Source organism: Apteryx rowi, unplaced genomic scaffold (assembly GCF_003343035.1).
Source record: "Apteryx rowi isolate R43461 unplaced genomic scaffold, aptRow1 scaffold_0, whole genome shotgun sequence".
In the NCBI taxonomy this organism is placed as follows: Eukaryota; Metazoa; Chordata; class Aves; order Apterygiformes; family Apterygidae; genus Apteryx; species Apteryx rowi.
Genome location: NW_020447195.1, coordinates 4,702,488 through 4,717,007, shown reverse-complemented (window position 1 = coordinate 4,717,007; position 14,520 = coordinate 4,702,488). Strand labels below are relative to the sequence as shown.

The 14,520-nt window shown below is 41.9% G+C and overlaps 1 protein-coding gene across 1 annotated transcript; it reads right to left on the bottom strand.

Moving 5' to 3' along the window:
• Window positions 1-391: 391 nt before the first annotated feature.
• PFDN4 (prefoldin subunit 4) lies at window positions 392-3,108 on the bottom strand. Its single transcript, XM_026057317.1, has 4 exons — window positions 3,018-3,108; window positions 2,437-2,544; window positions 1,266-1,409; window positions 392-794 (listed from the first exon to the last, which is right to left on the bottom strand). Exons 1-4 carry the CDS (start codon window positions 3,039-3,041, stop codon window positions 663-665), a joined length of 408 nt encoding a protein of 135 aa, XP_025913102.1. The 5' UTR covers window positions 3,042-3,108; the 3' UTR covers window positions 392-662.
• Window positions 3,109-14,520: the final 11,412 nt, after the last annotated feature.

Below are 14,520 nucleotides of genomic sequence, written 5' to 3'. Positions count from 1 at the left end.
CCTCCTTTCTCCACTGTCAGCTTGTTGCCACTCTGTGCACTGAGCTATCGGTGTTTCTGCAGCTGTCTATGAAATGACTGAGGAACTGATCTCTCTTGGAAAAAAACAAAACCGCCCAGGGCAGGACTCGATTCCCTTATCCGGTTTATCCTTTGGCCACAAAACTTTTGAGCTAAGACTGAGAGAAAGACAAAGGATAGATTTATTATTTCCAGAAGGGGCTGCTTGGACCAACTTAAGCAGCATTATAGCTGAGTGTGAGACCATGCCCAAAATACTGCAGAGCAACTTCTAGCCAACAGCCAATACAGTGCAAATTAGAAATTCCCCACTTCTAGTATTTTTGTACTCCATAAATATTTTCCTGAGTTGAAAACAAGACCAGGGAAACTATGATATGTGCCTGACTTTATTATTTTAATAAACAGCGCGAATATTCCAATCTTGATGCTTTATCAACAGTATGATGCTAAGGCTTTCCTGAACAAATAAATAACTGCAATAAGCAAAATAAGAAAGCTCTCATTAAATAGATGGAACCCAAGACAGGAAAGTCAAAAAATAGAAACTGGTGGATTTTTTTTAAACATTACTGGAAAAGAAGGACTGCCAAAATATTTAATAAAACAATGAAAAAAAAATATGGTATATTTAGAAAACCTTTAACTGTCCTCAGCCTCAAGATTTATGTTATTTCCAAACTTTGCATAGAGTTGAACTTTCAGGTCAGATAGCACTCTCTGTATTGATTCCACTCGAGATTCTAATGCTTCAATTTCTTCTTGTAAACTTTTCTGGAAAAAAAAAAAAAGTCTAATTAATTATGAAAACAAACTGAGTCATGTTTGTCTGCAATATATAATTAATCAAAGGAACCTTAAGTTTTTGCTAAGTCAGGCTCCTTCGATGGAGCCAGTCAAAGGACAAATGGACAAGTTGTCCAAATGAACAATTACAGGACATCATAAAACATAAAACATACCAGAAATTAGGAGAGTCATGTCTCAGCTATCACTGACCTAAATATATTGCTCTTCAAGATCAAGATAAGACAAAGCTAAATCAGAATGAGAGAATATTTCCCTGTTGATTTTTGTTACCAATTAACAGTCTCCGGCTTTGGAAGAATAATCTGTAGTATGACATGATATCATGGTAAAGATATTCAGAAAGTAAAAGGTTCAAAGAATGAACAGACCATTCCACTGCAATGCTCATCACACTGTAGCAGGCAGTGCTAAAGGAACTCCCTTTCCCCCACAAACCTTTGCCTCCTCCAGCATCTCTTGTGTCTCTTCTTGGGAATGACTAATGAAGACATCTCCAATTTGGTAGGGTATCAGTAGTGAATCATCATCATCAAGCATCATTATGTCGTCACAGGCATCTTCCAAATTCTGAAGTTGCTTCTATTTTTCAAGACACAAGAAAGCTGGTCACTTTGTCCTATGTAAATTATTACAATGGATGCATTAACGTGCTATTCATGTTGAATAATGAATGCAGAGAGATTCTGCCTTTTGGGCAGAAATCCTACCCACCAATATAATATCAATATGTTGGATAAAGTTGTTTCAGATACGTAATTTGGAGTAAGTATTAAATTCCGTGGAGTTTAACCAGTACAAAGTTCTAGTCAATACTCAGTATCTCTCATTAATAGGACAATTAACTGCCTAGACAAGTGAAATACAATTGATTTAATTTCACTAACATCTGAAATGTTATTACACAGGAATTTCTGAATTTAACCAGAGAACAGGAAGACAAATAAGGTGGCAAATATTAATGACCTTATCACAGAAGTAGGATGGCTTAGACTCCTAGCACCTTAAGCCACTAGTGGAACATCAAACTAAAAATGTTGCATTTTTACAATATGTATCAGACAAGGTAATTACAGAAGAGACAGGGTAAGCATTTTACAAATCATGGCAAAACTTAACTGGAAATACTGTGATTGATGTTAAAGGAAAATGAATTAATACTGGAAAAGTAAATCAGAATAATGCACCCTATTCAGCAAAAGAACATCTCTGAGCAGATAACGATGACCTCTGCAAACATGACAAAAAGAAGAAGAAATGTATGAATGCCTCACTGGTGCAAGAAAAATAGATATGAATGACCTCAGACAAGAAATTTTAGGAACATTGCAAATAACTTTCATATATGGTCAACATTTCATAAATGACACTTAAGAAGTTCTAAGTACTGCATGCAATAATACACTTGCAGTTCTTTCAAGCTTCCTTTACTTCCCATGACTTTCACTGCTTTGCCACCTTAATGCTCTCTATCTTCAGTGTCAGAAATCCCAGACTAGAACTATTACTTACATTAACCCACAGTCCCTATTTTCTGCCCATTTGCTGAGCTACAGCTCAGAAATTAATTCGGGGCAGCAAAAAGTAAGTGACTTGGTAGCAAAAATACCTTTTTAACGTCTATTTCTTCTTTCAGCTCTGTGATCCTGCTAGTATTTCTTGCAAATTTGTTAATTTTCTGTTGATCCTCAAAAGTGACATTGACATCTTCCGCAGCCTGCAAGGAGGAGAAGCCAACGCGAGGAATTCGTCGCTTATGTGAAGACTGATTTTGTTTTTAATCTCGCTATAAGATTATTTCTAGAAAGCTTTTGGGCAGGGGAGCTGACTGGCCTCGCCGCCGCCGGGCCCCGCCGGGGCTGCGGCTGCTCGCCGGCCGCGGGCCGCTGCCCCTCGCTCGCGCGCAGTTTGGGCAGCAAAACCCCGCTTTTCGCCAGCTTACAATCAGCTGCGCCAGCCCCGCGCGCCCGGCCGAGGCGGCGGCAGAGCCGCGAGCGCGCGTTACCTGCCCCCTCCCCGCCGAACCGACCGGGAACGGGCCCGGGGCAGGGACCCGCCGCCGCGGGGCCCGGGGCCGCGCTGAGGCGACATGGCCGCCCCCGCCCCACCTCAGCGCGGGGCAGGGAGGTGGGGCGACGCCGCCACCGAGGAGGCCACCGAAGCACCCCCGCCGCCTCGTCCCCCACTCACCGCTTTCTTCATGGTGGCGGCCATGTTGGGCGGGGCTGAACCATTCGCTCCCCTCGCAGAGGAGGAGCGGGACGGGGGGGGGACAACAACAGGCGCTGCCCCCTCTTCGCCGCCGCCGCCGCCGCCGTCGCCAGCCCTGGGGCCCGGCCGCGGGGAGCCGGGCGCCCCTGTGCCAGCGCGCCGCGCTTGGTACGTCCCGCTTAAAGGCGATGTGCGGCCGACTCGGCCGACACAAAACTGGGCTGCGGCCCGCGAGCGCTGCCGCGCGGTGGCGCCAGGCGATAGCGGCGGGGCGCGGCGGCGCCCGGGCCCGGAGCCCGCGTCGCGCCCCCGCCAGCCCCAGGCACTGCACCGCGGCAGGGAAGGGCCCTTCCCCACACCGACCGCCCGCCCCGTCCCGCCCCGCGGCGGCGACGGCGGCGCCTGCCGGGGAAGGGGTGCCCGAGGGCGGGAGCTCCGCCATCAGCCCCGGGTTTCGCTCGTCCCTGCCAACCGAGCCAGCCGCCTGTTTCTGGAAATGGGGGCGGAAGAGGCTCTCAAGTTCAGATCCTTGCGGAGGGACTTTTTAAGCAAGAATAAATATTTTATTTTGCTAGGACGGCGGGTTGGCTGCTTCTAAACAAGACATGAGGGTATCTGGCACTTGTGCTGCGTAATTGCCTCCACATGCTTCAGTTTATTTAGCTTATGTCACAGCTACAAAACAAGAAAATCAGGTCACCGCAACATTTCACAACTGCGGGGGAGACTCCTGGCACCCGCGTGCTGCCCATGTTCGGCTCGGTAGGTTCGAGGCCCAGGATCCCCAGGCCTGCAGCCTTGGCGGGTGGGTGCGCGCGGTTGCTATGTGGAGCGAAATCACCAGGACTTTTTAAAGCATTCGCGCTGATGGAGACCGGCCCAGCCTCTTTTACTAAAAACGGTTGCTGAACGGCTCCGGCGGGACCCCTTGGTGCTTCGCGACTGGCCTCAGTCTGCCCAAGCCACCTTCTCTCTGGCACCCACTAGCTTTCCAAAATCTCCACGTAGGAACTGCACATCAAGTATAGGGATTTCCAAGGGATATGCTGTTGTGCCAGCGTCAGGTGCGGAAGGTGACAAACCTGCAGTGAAAGCTTCAGAGAAGTCTTTGAAAATAGCTTCAGGTGTTTTACTGTGATTCACCTTTCTGCTGTGCGCTCCTGTGAATTGCAGTCGATTAGAGTTAGACCCCCCAAAATACCTGGGTACTTACAGTCAAGGCCCTATAAGGTGTATTTTTAAAGTGTCTAGCTTTGGAAAGGAATTCCAACTCTGGGCTAGGGTCCCTGGCTCGTTGTGCAGTGCGTAGGGAGAGTTCGGAGCTCCAGAAAGAAAACCGACGAAACAGCGTTCTGAGCAAGGAGCTGTCTATGGTCAGCACGTTCAGCCCACGGCAGCCAAAACYGCTGAACCTTTTTTCAGAGCTGCTGGGTCCAAAATATTAGCTATGTATTCCTATAACTCCACCAGTTTGGAGTCCAAAGATCAAAAGCATTTCCTGAAGGCAACAATCTATAACCTTTCTTTCTAAAGCTATGCTTTAAAAAGCACTCTGGTTCTCTGCAACAGTCCTGTTGTCAGAACACTTGTTTATGATACGTGAGACTTGCCTACGTTCCCTGCTCTATCTGATGGCATCCAGGTTCACATCTCACCTCCCTCGTAATGCCTGAAGAATATTAGCCAACAACTGTTTTAATGAGAAATATAGAAACAATCAGCGGAACATAATTAGCATTTGATTTGGTTAGAACACAGTGTTCCTGAGCCAAAACCCAGTGCTTTAGCCACAAGAGAATCCTTGCTCCATGAAAGAGAATCCTTGCTCATAAAAGTCGTTTCAAAAGAGGATCTATGGAGAACAACAGAGGACAGCAACCCAGAAGAAGAATGGGTGAATACCTTAAAAGTTTTCCTGTTAAATTCCTGCAATTGGGCCTCATTAGGAAAAGCTGGAATATGACATGCTCCATTCAAGTCCTAGCACATATACTAACAATATTCTCCCTCAGCCTTGTCTTTGTCCTTCACAGATGGAAATGACATAGCAGCCCTATGCCTGCAAGAATGAGAAGTTTGGGTTTCTGCCTTATTACTAATGGGCTTGGAGCTCACTCCACACAGACTGTAAAATTCAGAAGTACTGAGCTTCATTCTGTAGTAGAGCTGGTTGGGAGCTCCATTTCAGTAACTGTTTTTTGTTGAATAAATTTTAGAAAGTCACATCTACCTGTGCAAAAGATTGCAGTAGCTTTCTAGCTCAAAAATGAGTTGAGGGAAAAAGTTTTCAAAATTGTCAAAACATCTTATTATGGATATACTCTGAATGAAAAAGTTCTGTTTTTCAGTTCAGAACAACAGTTCATTTCAAATTTCCAGTTACAGTCTAGAAGGAAAAACAAAATAGAAAAGAAAACATTTTGAATTGTTCTCAAGCTGACTTTTATGTTTTCTTTTGGTGCATGATTTTAACTTGTTTCCTATTAAGGAAAAAAAATCATCACAAAAGTTCTCCCTGGATGTGAAAACCTAATCCTAATTCATAAGTCTCTTTTTCTCAGAGATAAACTCTAATTTCTCTACTCTTCATAGAGTCAGTTATCATCCCTCTTCTTAAAGATCCTACTATGAAAGGATATAATCTAAATCATGGTTATTTCCACGGGTGGATTAACTGAATAACTCATGTTAGGTCTGAGCCAGTGTAATTTCCTTCAAGAGAAAAGGAGTGGATTTCATAAGAATTTGATGACTCGAAGTCTTTGAAAATAAATCTTTTTCTTTCACATGCTTAGGCAAGATTTGTGGTATGAGCATGCTGCCAAGAGTAACTTACTGTAGACCTTTCTTATGTAAATAAAAGTGAAAACAGTGCACGAGTGCAAACATCTAGTGGTGGAGTAAGATAAACTCATTGAACTCAGTGACCTCATTTCTCTTTCAATTGCATAAAAGGACTTGCTCTTTCTTGTACTGTTCTTCATTGTTGTTGCAAATGTGGTTAGCTTCATCTTGCACCTTGGTGGGATCCCATCTGTGGGGTGTACAACCCACACGCCCTTCGCCTTATGTCTCCTTTGTGGTTCTTTTCACATTTTCCCCTCATGTCACTTGCCTTTTGCAATACAGCTCAGTGGGAGAGAATCTTGCCACGCTCTTTGCCTGAGTTGCTCATGAACTCTTTACCCTTTTCTCTCAAGTTACACAGAGAAAAGGGTAACTCCCCATGTTTGAGCATCTTGAAACACCACACATCAAAAATGTTTCTTAATACAGGATGCATTAGAAACAGAGAAAACTTAATGGAGACAAAAGAAATCATTGGTTTGTCAAGACTTTGTCTTATGAAGTGGATCAAGCCCTATTAGCAAAGGATGGCTGCCCTTGTACCAGCATGGGGTGGAGGGAAGGGGCTTGGGAAAAAAAAAAGACTTTAAAAAAAATTCCCTTCTAAGGGCGCTATTCTTTTCCAAAAGGGAATACCAGGTCTTAATGAAGCAAGTCTTGATTATTTACAGGACAAATCCTGGCTTCCTTCTTAGATTTTCATTCCCTTGTATTCTGAAGAAAAGAAGGCAGATTTGCTCAGATTTTAGCCTTGTTCTTTCAAAGAAAGAAAATCCCTCCTGTTACTCAAAAGCAACATTGCCATTCAAGCCCTGCTCTGTATTCATATATATCCAGCATTAGAGCTTAGTAAGTCACATTAGCTACTTTGCTCAAGTCATCCCAAAAAAACTTCACCCTCAGTGAAGGAAACTTCTCTTTTCCCTCACTGTCAGCTTTGTAGCTTGTTCTGCAGCCCCAGCTGGGCCCCTTAAGCTGAGGGGAGTTTCTGCTGGTTCTGACAGTCTAAAATGGAAGCTGGAGATTCCCTTTTGCGGGCGAATCCCTTTACGGTGAAGCACATTAAGAGACCTTACTCCACCTTTGTGGGCAGAATGTACTGTAAATATAGTGCTTTAATCCCATAATTCTGGCCCAGCAGAACAGTTGTTGCCCAGAGCTAGTTTTACTTAAAATAAAAAGATATACAGCTGATACAGGGCTATTTCTGCAGCCCTGCCCTTCGTCAGCACTATTGGCACCTCAGTATCAATAGGGAACATACCTGGGTCCAAAATATTAGCTATGTATTCCTATAACTCCACACTCCATCCTGTTCTGAAAACATTTCTAGTGATGGAACATCTCTCAGTTTACCAGAAACTTTTTTTGGCCCTTACTGGAAGTCTTTCAGGTTCATGCTGGGCCTACAATTGAAATGTCAGCTTTGGGTTTTTTTTGTTTTTTGTTTATTTTTGCAGTTCATCATCAATAAGAGCTGCTCACTACACTACCTGAAATTAGGTCTTCAGTTATACCTGTACAGCTAGAAAAAATTTCCTTTTTAACACGAGCGCTGCCAGTGCCAATTTCAAAACTTGATGTGTATTTCTTAAAAAATACTCATAAGGAGGAACAGAATTCAGCTCCCTCCTTAACCATGACCCAGCAGGATTCTTTTCTCTTAACGCATTACAAATGTATTTGTCCCTGAATCTGGAGTTTGGTTCCAAATTCACAGGATGCCTGTCTGTGATGTGTCCTTTCTGTAATGTTAGTCAGCATCTTTTAATCTGCACAAGTCTGTCTTTTTTCTGGCAGGATCACAATGGAGTTTTGGAGAAGACTTTTCCTAAGGCGCATCTGATGCATTCATTTGATACTCTACCAAATAGGTAATAAATATATTAAGTGTTTTCCCAAGGGCAATATTTGTGTACAGTAGTCATACATATGGGGAAACTAAAACTCTTCCCTAGGGAACTCTGTGGCCAGGCATTTGAATTGAAATAAACAGCAGGATTTCAGGCAAAGGCTTTATCTGATGAACTGCTGAAGCAATCTACTCTAATCCCTCCATAAGCAATGAATAGGAGTAAGCAGGATGTGGCCCAGAGGGTATTGAGTTCAGTGAAGCATAGCCCAAGTGCCATTTGGTTGAGTAATGGTACAGGGAGATAGAGTTTGATATTTTCCTATGGCTCTAATGAARATGAGGGAAGCAAAATGCACGGGGCTCACAGCAGTTCACTAGTTAAAGTTCAAACTCATTTCTTTGTGATCTTAGAAATGTACTGCGGGAATAATAGTATCTTTTAGATATCTATTAAACCTTTCATCAGAAAAGACTCTAAAGGCCACAGACAAGGATCGTTTCATGCACCCCTAGCATGAAACACAACAGTGCTTCATAATAGTTAGTAAAAAATATGGTATTTCTGGGGAATTTGGAGGCCAGATATTATTACCAAACTGGAATCATGATAACACTAACAGCTAACACTCCTCCTCTCTGAACACCTGGTCATAACTATGGTTTTGTGTATCATTCAAAAGACATTAGTGGCAGCCAGCACTGAAGCTACTAACAGCAAGTTGTGACTGAGTTTTGCAACAGTGCCCTGTGATAGTTAGTAAAAAGCATGAAAAATCTCTCACTTTTTTGGTATTTGAGGGGAAATTAGRGGCTATATATTATCTGTGAAACTCTAGAAATACAATACAAATTGCTCTTTTTGGTGAGTTGTTTAAAAACACATGAAAGACTGTATTCCTACAATTACATTTTATAAAACATTCTCATAAAACGTGCTTTATGACTTAAGACGTAAATGCAGGAACAATGAGATATAAGAAAAACGTGCAGGAGCAATACTGTTAGTATCCCTTCTTTGACAAACTGGCTGGTAGCATCCTATAGAAATCAAGCCTTGAAAACCTCTGTCAGTAATAGGAATCTGTTTGCTTACAAAAGACTTTGTATGATGTCAGATTTGCCTCAGCAGAAACACATCCATCAGACTGAAAGTAAAATGAAGTAATCTGTGCAAACATTACAGACTTAATCAACAAATCCAGTAAGTTATATGAGCTAGGGTCTGATTCAAGTGTTTGCAGAACTAACTTCAGCAAATTTTCTCAAGAAGTTAGGTAACAGCTATTTTTCTAGGCAATTAAGACAGTCACACAACAACTAAAAGCCTCAGATTTATGAAAGTAGATATTTGTTTTAGATTTGAAATGTTGTTTAAATTAAAGGGATACTTAACATTTCTTTCTTTTAAAAGCTTTCCTTGCTTTTTGCAAACAGTTTTGGATCACTTAATTATATTGTAGAGATGTTAATACCACTAGAACTGAAAACATTTTCATCATTTTTCAGTACCAGAACTCATGTACTACTATGTCTGTGTCAACTTCATGTGAACAAGGCAACTGTACATAATGTAAAATGTCTAAGTGGAAGGCTAAATGTACCTTTGTGCAATCACATGTATAACTGCACATAAAAATTAAGTACAAATACATGATTTCTCTTAAGTATGCTGTTTCTGGAAGCAGAGCTAAATTCAAGATTAATTTCCCAACGGGGAAAACTCACCAGGGATTAGTGTCCCAGAATGTGGATAGCTGTGTACATTCATGTTGCCAGACACGCAAGCTCTTAGGGCTTTTTATAGGTGGAAATATAAATGCCTAAAGAATTTACATTTCTTCTGGGCGAAGGATGCTTGAGGATCTATATTTTGCAATGTATAGAGGTCTAACCCTCCATGTCTCCATACAACACAGCAAATCTCAACTGATTCCTTTGGCCTGAGTCTTGGGCAAAACTTGACCACCAAGATGCTTCTTTAGACTTTAAGCAGAATCTTTCACAGTTCCTTCTAACACTTTCCAGGCCCCTCCTGCCCTCTAGAGCATTAGGATACTTTAATAAAATCATGCCTAGAAGAACAAGATATTGTGTATTTATATAGGACTGTCTGTAGCTTCAGCCTCATGTGGATGCATGTTAGCCTGATTCTCAGTTACATCATCTAGAGTCACTAGTGCCAACCACAAAAATGGAATTAAAWGGTAATTTATGGAAACTATATAAAAGCGCTTTTGCTGATACTCCTATACTACTAAGATGTTTCAATACAGACCAGACTTAAGTGCACTCTGCCTACATATCATGGATCATTAGGAAGTGTAAGAGAGGATAAGTCATTCTGTTGAAGTGGTAAGGAAAATACTATTTACGTTATACCTTTTTATGTCCTCTGAGATTTTCTTTACATTCTGCCTCTGAACATACAAATGACACTGACCTAAACACCATTTAAACAATTTACAGTGTATCTTGCACCACCAACCATGGAAAAACATAATATAATTAAGTCTCTCTCTCTCTCCTAAAGGAAATTAGAAGAGAGAGAAGGCCAGCCAACATTCAATTCAAAAGCTCCTGGTCCTGATGATAACATCAGTACTAAATTGACACTGTTATTTTTACACTGTCATAAACATACATAATGCTTTCACAAGTAAGTAACCAAATTAGATCTCAAATTAGATGGACAAACACAAAATGTAGTTAGATTGATTCTACTGTACATTAAGCCTGTCAATAACTGCAGAGCAGAGAAGGGTAGGGTGGGTGTCAACAGGAGAACATCTAGGAGAAACATGACTGACAAAAGCAGCAGGCCCAGCCTTACACTAATGCAGTAATGCAGTAATGTACTAAGGAATGATCTCCATAACCAATACCTGCAGGTATTGGTTAGTCATGAAATCATGATTTCAGTGCTTTCAAAAATGACATGTTCCTACAGATTCCTAATTTCTACTCCTTTTTAAACCAAGCGTGCCTCTCAACAGTGCTGTGTAGAGGGTGAAACAAGCTTCTAGCCTTCTGCCAGCTCGATCCAAAGAGAAAAATTCAGCCTGATGTGTAGACAGTAACTCATTCTCATAGCCTCCTAATGCACAAATCCTTCACTACAACAATTCCCTTCCCTGCTCAAGGAGGATAAAATTGCTAAAAGAGCCACAGAACTCTGAAAAAGCCCAGAGAGTGGTTCTAGTTACTGGAAGGAAAGGAGGAGCCAATCACATCCCAAGTATCTCCAGCTGACTGACTGAACATCTTGTCACGGACCTCACTTTCTTGGTCTGTGCTCCCTACTTGCTTTCTGACTTATCACTCAACCTATATGCTTAACCTATATAGAGAACAGCGTGGAGCATCACTTTTACCAGACAAAGCAGATAATAAATATTTATTTACAGAAAAGGTGCTTAAACTTATTTTTTGGTAAACTTAAACATTAACTGCACTTAATTTAAGACAAGAGACCTCTGTTAATTTTCTTGAACCGTGTACTTACTTACCAGTTAGAGACTCCTTCAGTAGTTAAATGTTGCAATGTTTATTGCAGAGGTAGGTATCTCAAACAGGTCATGGCCAGCTAGAAGATTCCTTGGCTGGTGGAGTTCGAGCTATTCTTCTACCTTTCTGCTGCTCTGGATCCCTCTCTAAGGATTACCCTCTTCTCAGTTTGCTCAGCAGACCTATTTTTCCACACGGCTACTACCATCACGTAGGAGTGTAATCATCTAGTATGCAGTGAAATCAGAAGTTCAGTGCTATAAAACTAGTATTTGAGTAAAAATATAGAAGGCTTCTTTTGCTTTCATTTTACATTGAGGGCCTATGTATAGCTTTGTGATCTTGATTTTCAAATACATTTCAGTTTCTCTTTTGTAGAGTGGGAATTACAGTACTTTCCCATTTCCTAGGCTGAGGCTCAATTCGTTAATGTTCACAAAACTCTAAGATCCTCAGCTAGAAAGAGACACAGAATTAAAAGTGTGTAAACAAACATTACTAAAAACCTGGAATAACAGCTTTGTGTTTAGACACTAGAGTTTACAAGCTGCATTCAGTTTGTCTTCCTCAGCATTGTGAAATACCTTGTCCATGACAGATATACTATTTACATGGTCTACCCATTCTCCTGTGGCACTTTTAAGTTGTAGCACTTAAAAAAMCACATAAGACTTTGAAAGCATTTTTAGGGAGAAAATAGTAAAAAGCTTACTTCAGCAAGGAGAAAGAGTAGAGATCAGGAGATGGGAATTGTGTAATATGCCACAATAGAAACCTTCCAGAATTACAGGCATTAAGGAAGAAAATCCACCACTGGTTATTGACTCCATCAGACTGAGGAGTTGGTTTGATAATGTTTAGTATATTTGAAATTCACTATATGAAAAGCAGTCAGTTCACTCTGCATTAGTTCAATGCTTTGGGGTCTTTTTACAACATATTGAAAGTTCAGCTATTTTGCTGCAGTAAGATTTCTGATCACACTTCAGTCTAATAAATCCCAGGGAGGAGTTATTAGTTTGATGGGTTTTCCAAGCCTTATGTAAAGAATATTCATTACTCTTTCCCAGGAGGTAGGACTAGCAATTGCTTGTGCTTTGGAAGCAGCTATAAAACTTGGACTTCAGGTACCAATTAATGTTTTAGTGATGAAAAAGATACGCTGTAATACAGTGTTTCTGTACCTCTACAACAGTCCACTTTGGATCTTCTACAGAAGTATCACTCTGGCAGATCATTTTTGAGGAACATTCTCTCCTGACATCTGAGGCTTCAGAAATCAAAACACAGTTTTTCTGTAGCAAAAGAAAAAGCATAGAAGAATATGTACCACATACTATTTAGCTTTGATCTTCAGAAAATATTTCCTGGTCTTTGACCTAGTAATGCTTTTTGTCACAGTGTAAAAGTGAACAGGGTCTTCCACTTGCAGTTGGCACTAGCTGTCACCATTATTAGAAAAGTTTGGTCCTCATCCATAGAAAGTCCTGTGGGACATAGACACCTGTGGGATGATGGTGACATGCTCCCGTTACAGGTACCTCTGTGGAGGGACAAGTTAGGTTATGAACTCACGTGAGGATATGGCCACAATTTTTGAGCTCGAAAACCCTATAAGTAGTGTCACTTTACACTTAAAATAACCCTTGATATGCTCTGAAGGTCACATGAGAAGATCTTGCTGAAAGGCTTGTTTTTGAGATCTCTTAAAAGGGAGGGGAGGAAGAAGCGAAGATTGAAAATGCCCTTAGATCTGCACTTTACCAGAAATTGAGACAATCATTAGCTCTCTCAGCTCCAAACCTAGCTGAGCTACAAATACACAAGTTTCCTTGCCAGAGAGTTACACCACAACCGCAAAAGTTCAGTAAAACCTTTTCCATTCTGTAATTTAAAAATGGCTTCATAGAGAAGATTTCTTATTAACAGGGTGGTTTCCTCCCTACTGCAGCTAGGAACATGGAAAAATTGACCTGTGCCCAGTTTAGTCTTGACTTGCCTATTCCAGAGTCTTCTAAAGAGATCATTTCACAGGCACTGAGCTGTGACCCTGCAAATGAGTTCATTTTGATTCCTCAAATAGGCAGGTGTCCACAGAGCACACAGAACGTCTCTTCCTTGTCTGATTTCTCAGCACTTATCATTGAACAAAGCCTGAACTGCACCCGATTTACAAGGACAGCGAGATGTGTTTTCAGAACTGGGTCAAAGCAAACAAATCACAAAAATATCAACTTCTTTTTGTAGTATTTTCTTAAAAATAATAAAAAAGGGGCACACCTTTGAACCAGCTTTAATTTCAAAGCACGTCAGTACAGCCCACCTAGAAAGGTGGCCCGTGCAATATGAGCCCCTAGAAGAAAAACACTGAAATAGAAGGAAGGGATTGTTTGCTGAGAAGGCTTAGAAAAACTGCAGTAAAACTCTAGAGTGAGATATCCTGCTCCTCCTTTTATTCATTTTTTTTCTCTGTATTGTTCACTGGCACCTTTTCTCGTTACTAATTTGACTTTGAGACACGTACACACACCCTTCACAGGCTGATCTCGGAGTCAGAGGCAAACCCTATCTTCTGGCTATTTTTCTGTCCTGTGTCTAACACACCCATCTGCAGACTCCACATCACACCGCCAACTTCTTAAATAAAGGAGATGAAGAGCTGAGTCACAAAATGCAACTGGAGAAAGATGGGGAGAAAAGGTAGGGAGTGAGGGGAGAAGATCGAGTCCTTATAATAGTATGCCTGTCCTTCCTGAAAAACTTGTGGTTTACAGGTATCTATGGCAGCAAAATCCACAGCCTCCCTGACTGCCCTTGTAAGAAGAGAAGGATGGAGAGCTGAGCACAGAGGTGTCCGAGCTGCTTAATCCGTACTGACCACCTCTTCTGACTCCACTTAGCCTGAAAGCCTTTGACTCCCTCTGAGGGTTACAGTGCGCTTTTGATTAAAACTCTTGTGTCAACAGCTGGCTTTTGTCAGAATTTAATAGCTGCCAGGATTCATAGCGAAGGGAATTTTGCCTTCGCAGGTGATGCACTCACATGCCCTTTTCATAAGTAAGTCGTTAGTCAGCCAGATGGGGTAGGGACGGTCCAGGGAGCAAAGCTCGCTGCTCCCCGGCTTCCTTAACTTTTTATCCCCTCGCTTTAAAACGCAAAACCCGAAGGAAGACTGAGCCGCTCAGTCACCTGCGCGCAGCCGTGGGCACAGCGCGGCTGCCCCGCTTCCTGCGGCTGCATCCCGGGGGCCTCTGAAAAGCTAAATTAAAAGGGGTG

Coding starts and splice junctions, on each gene's coding strand:
- PFDN4 (XM_026057317.1), bottom strand. CDS start 3,041: ATGGCCGCCACCATGAAGAAAGCG. Junction 1,410..2,436: donor AAGAAATAGACGTTAAAAAG/GTATTTTTGCTA, acceptor CTTGAAAAATAG/AAGCAACTTCAGAATTTGGA. Junction 795..1,265: donor AGATGCTGGAGGAGGCAAAG/GTTTGTGGGGGA, acceptor TTTTTTTTCCAG/AAAAGTTTACAAGAAGAAAT.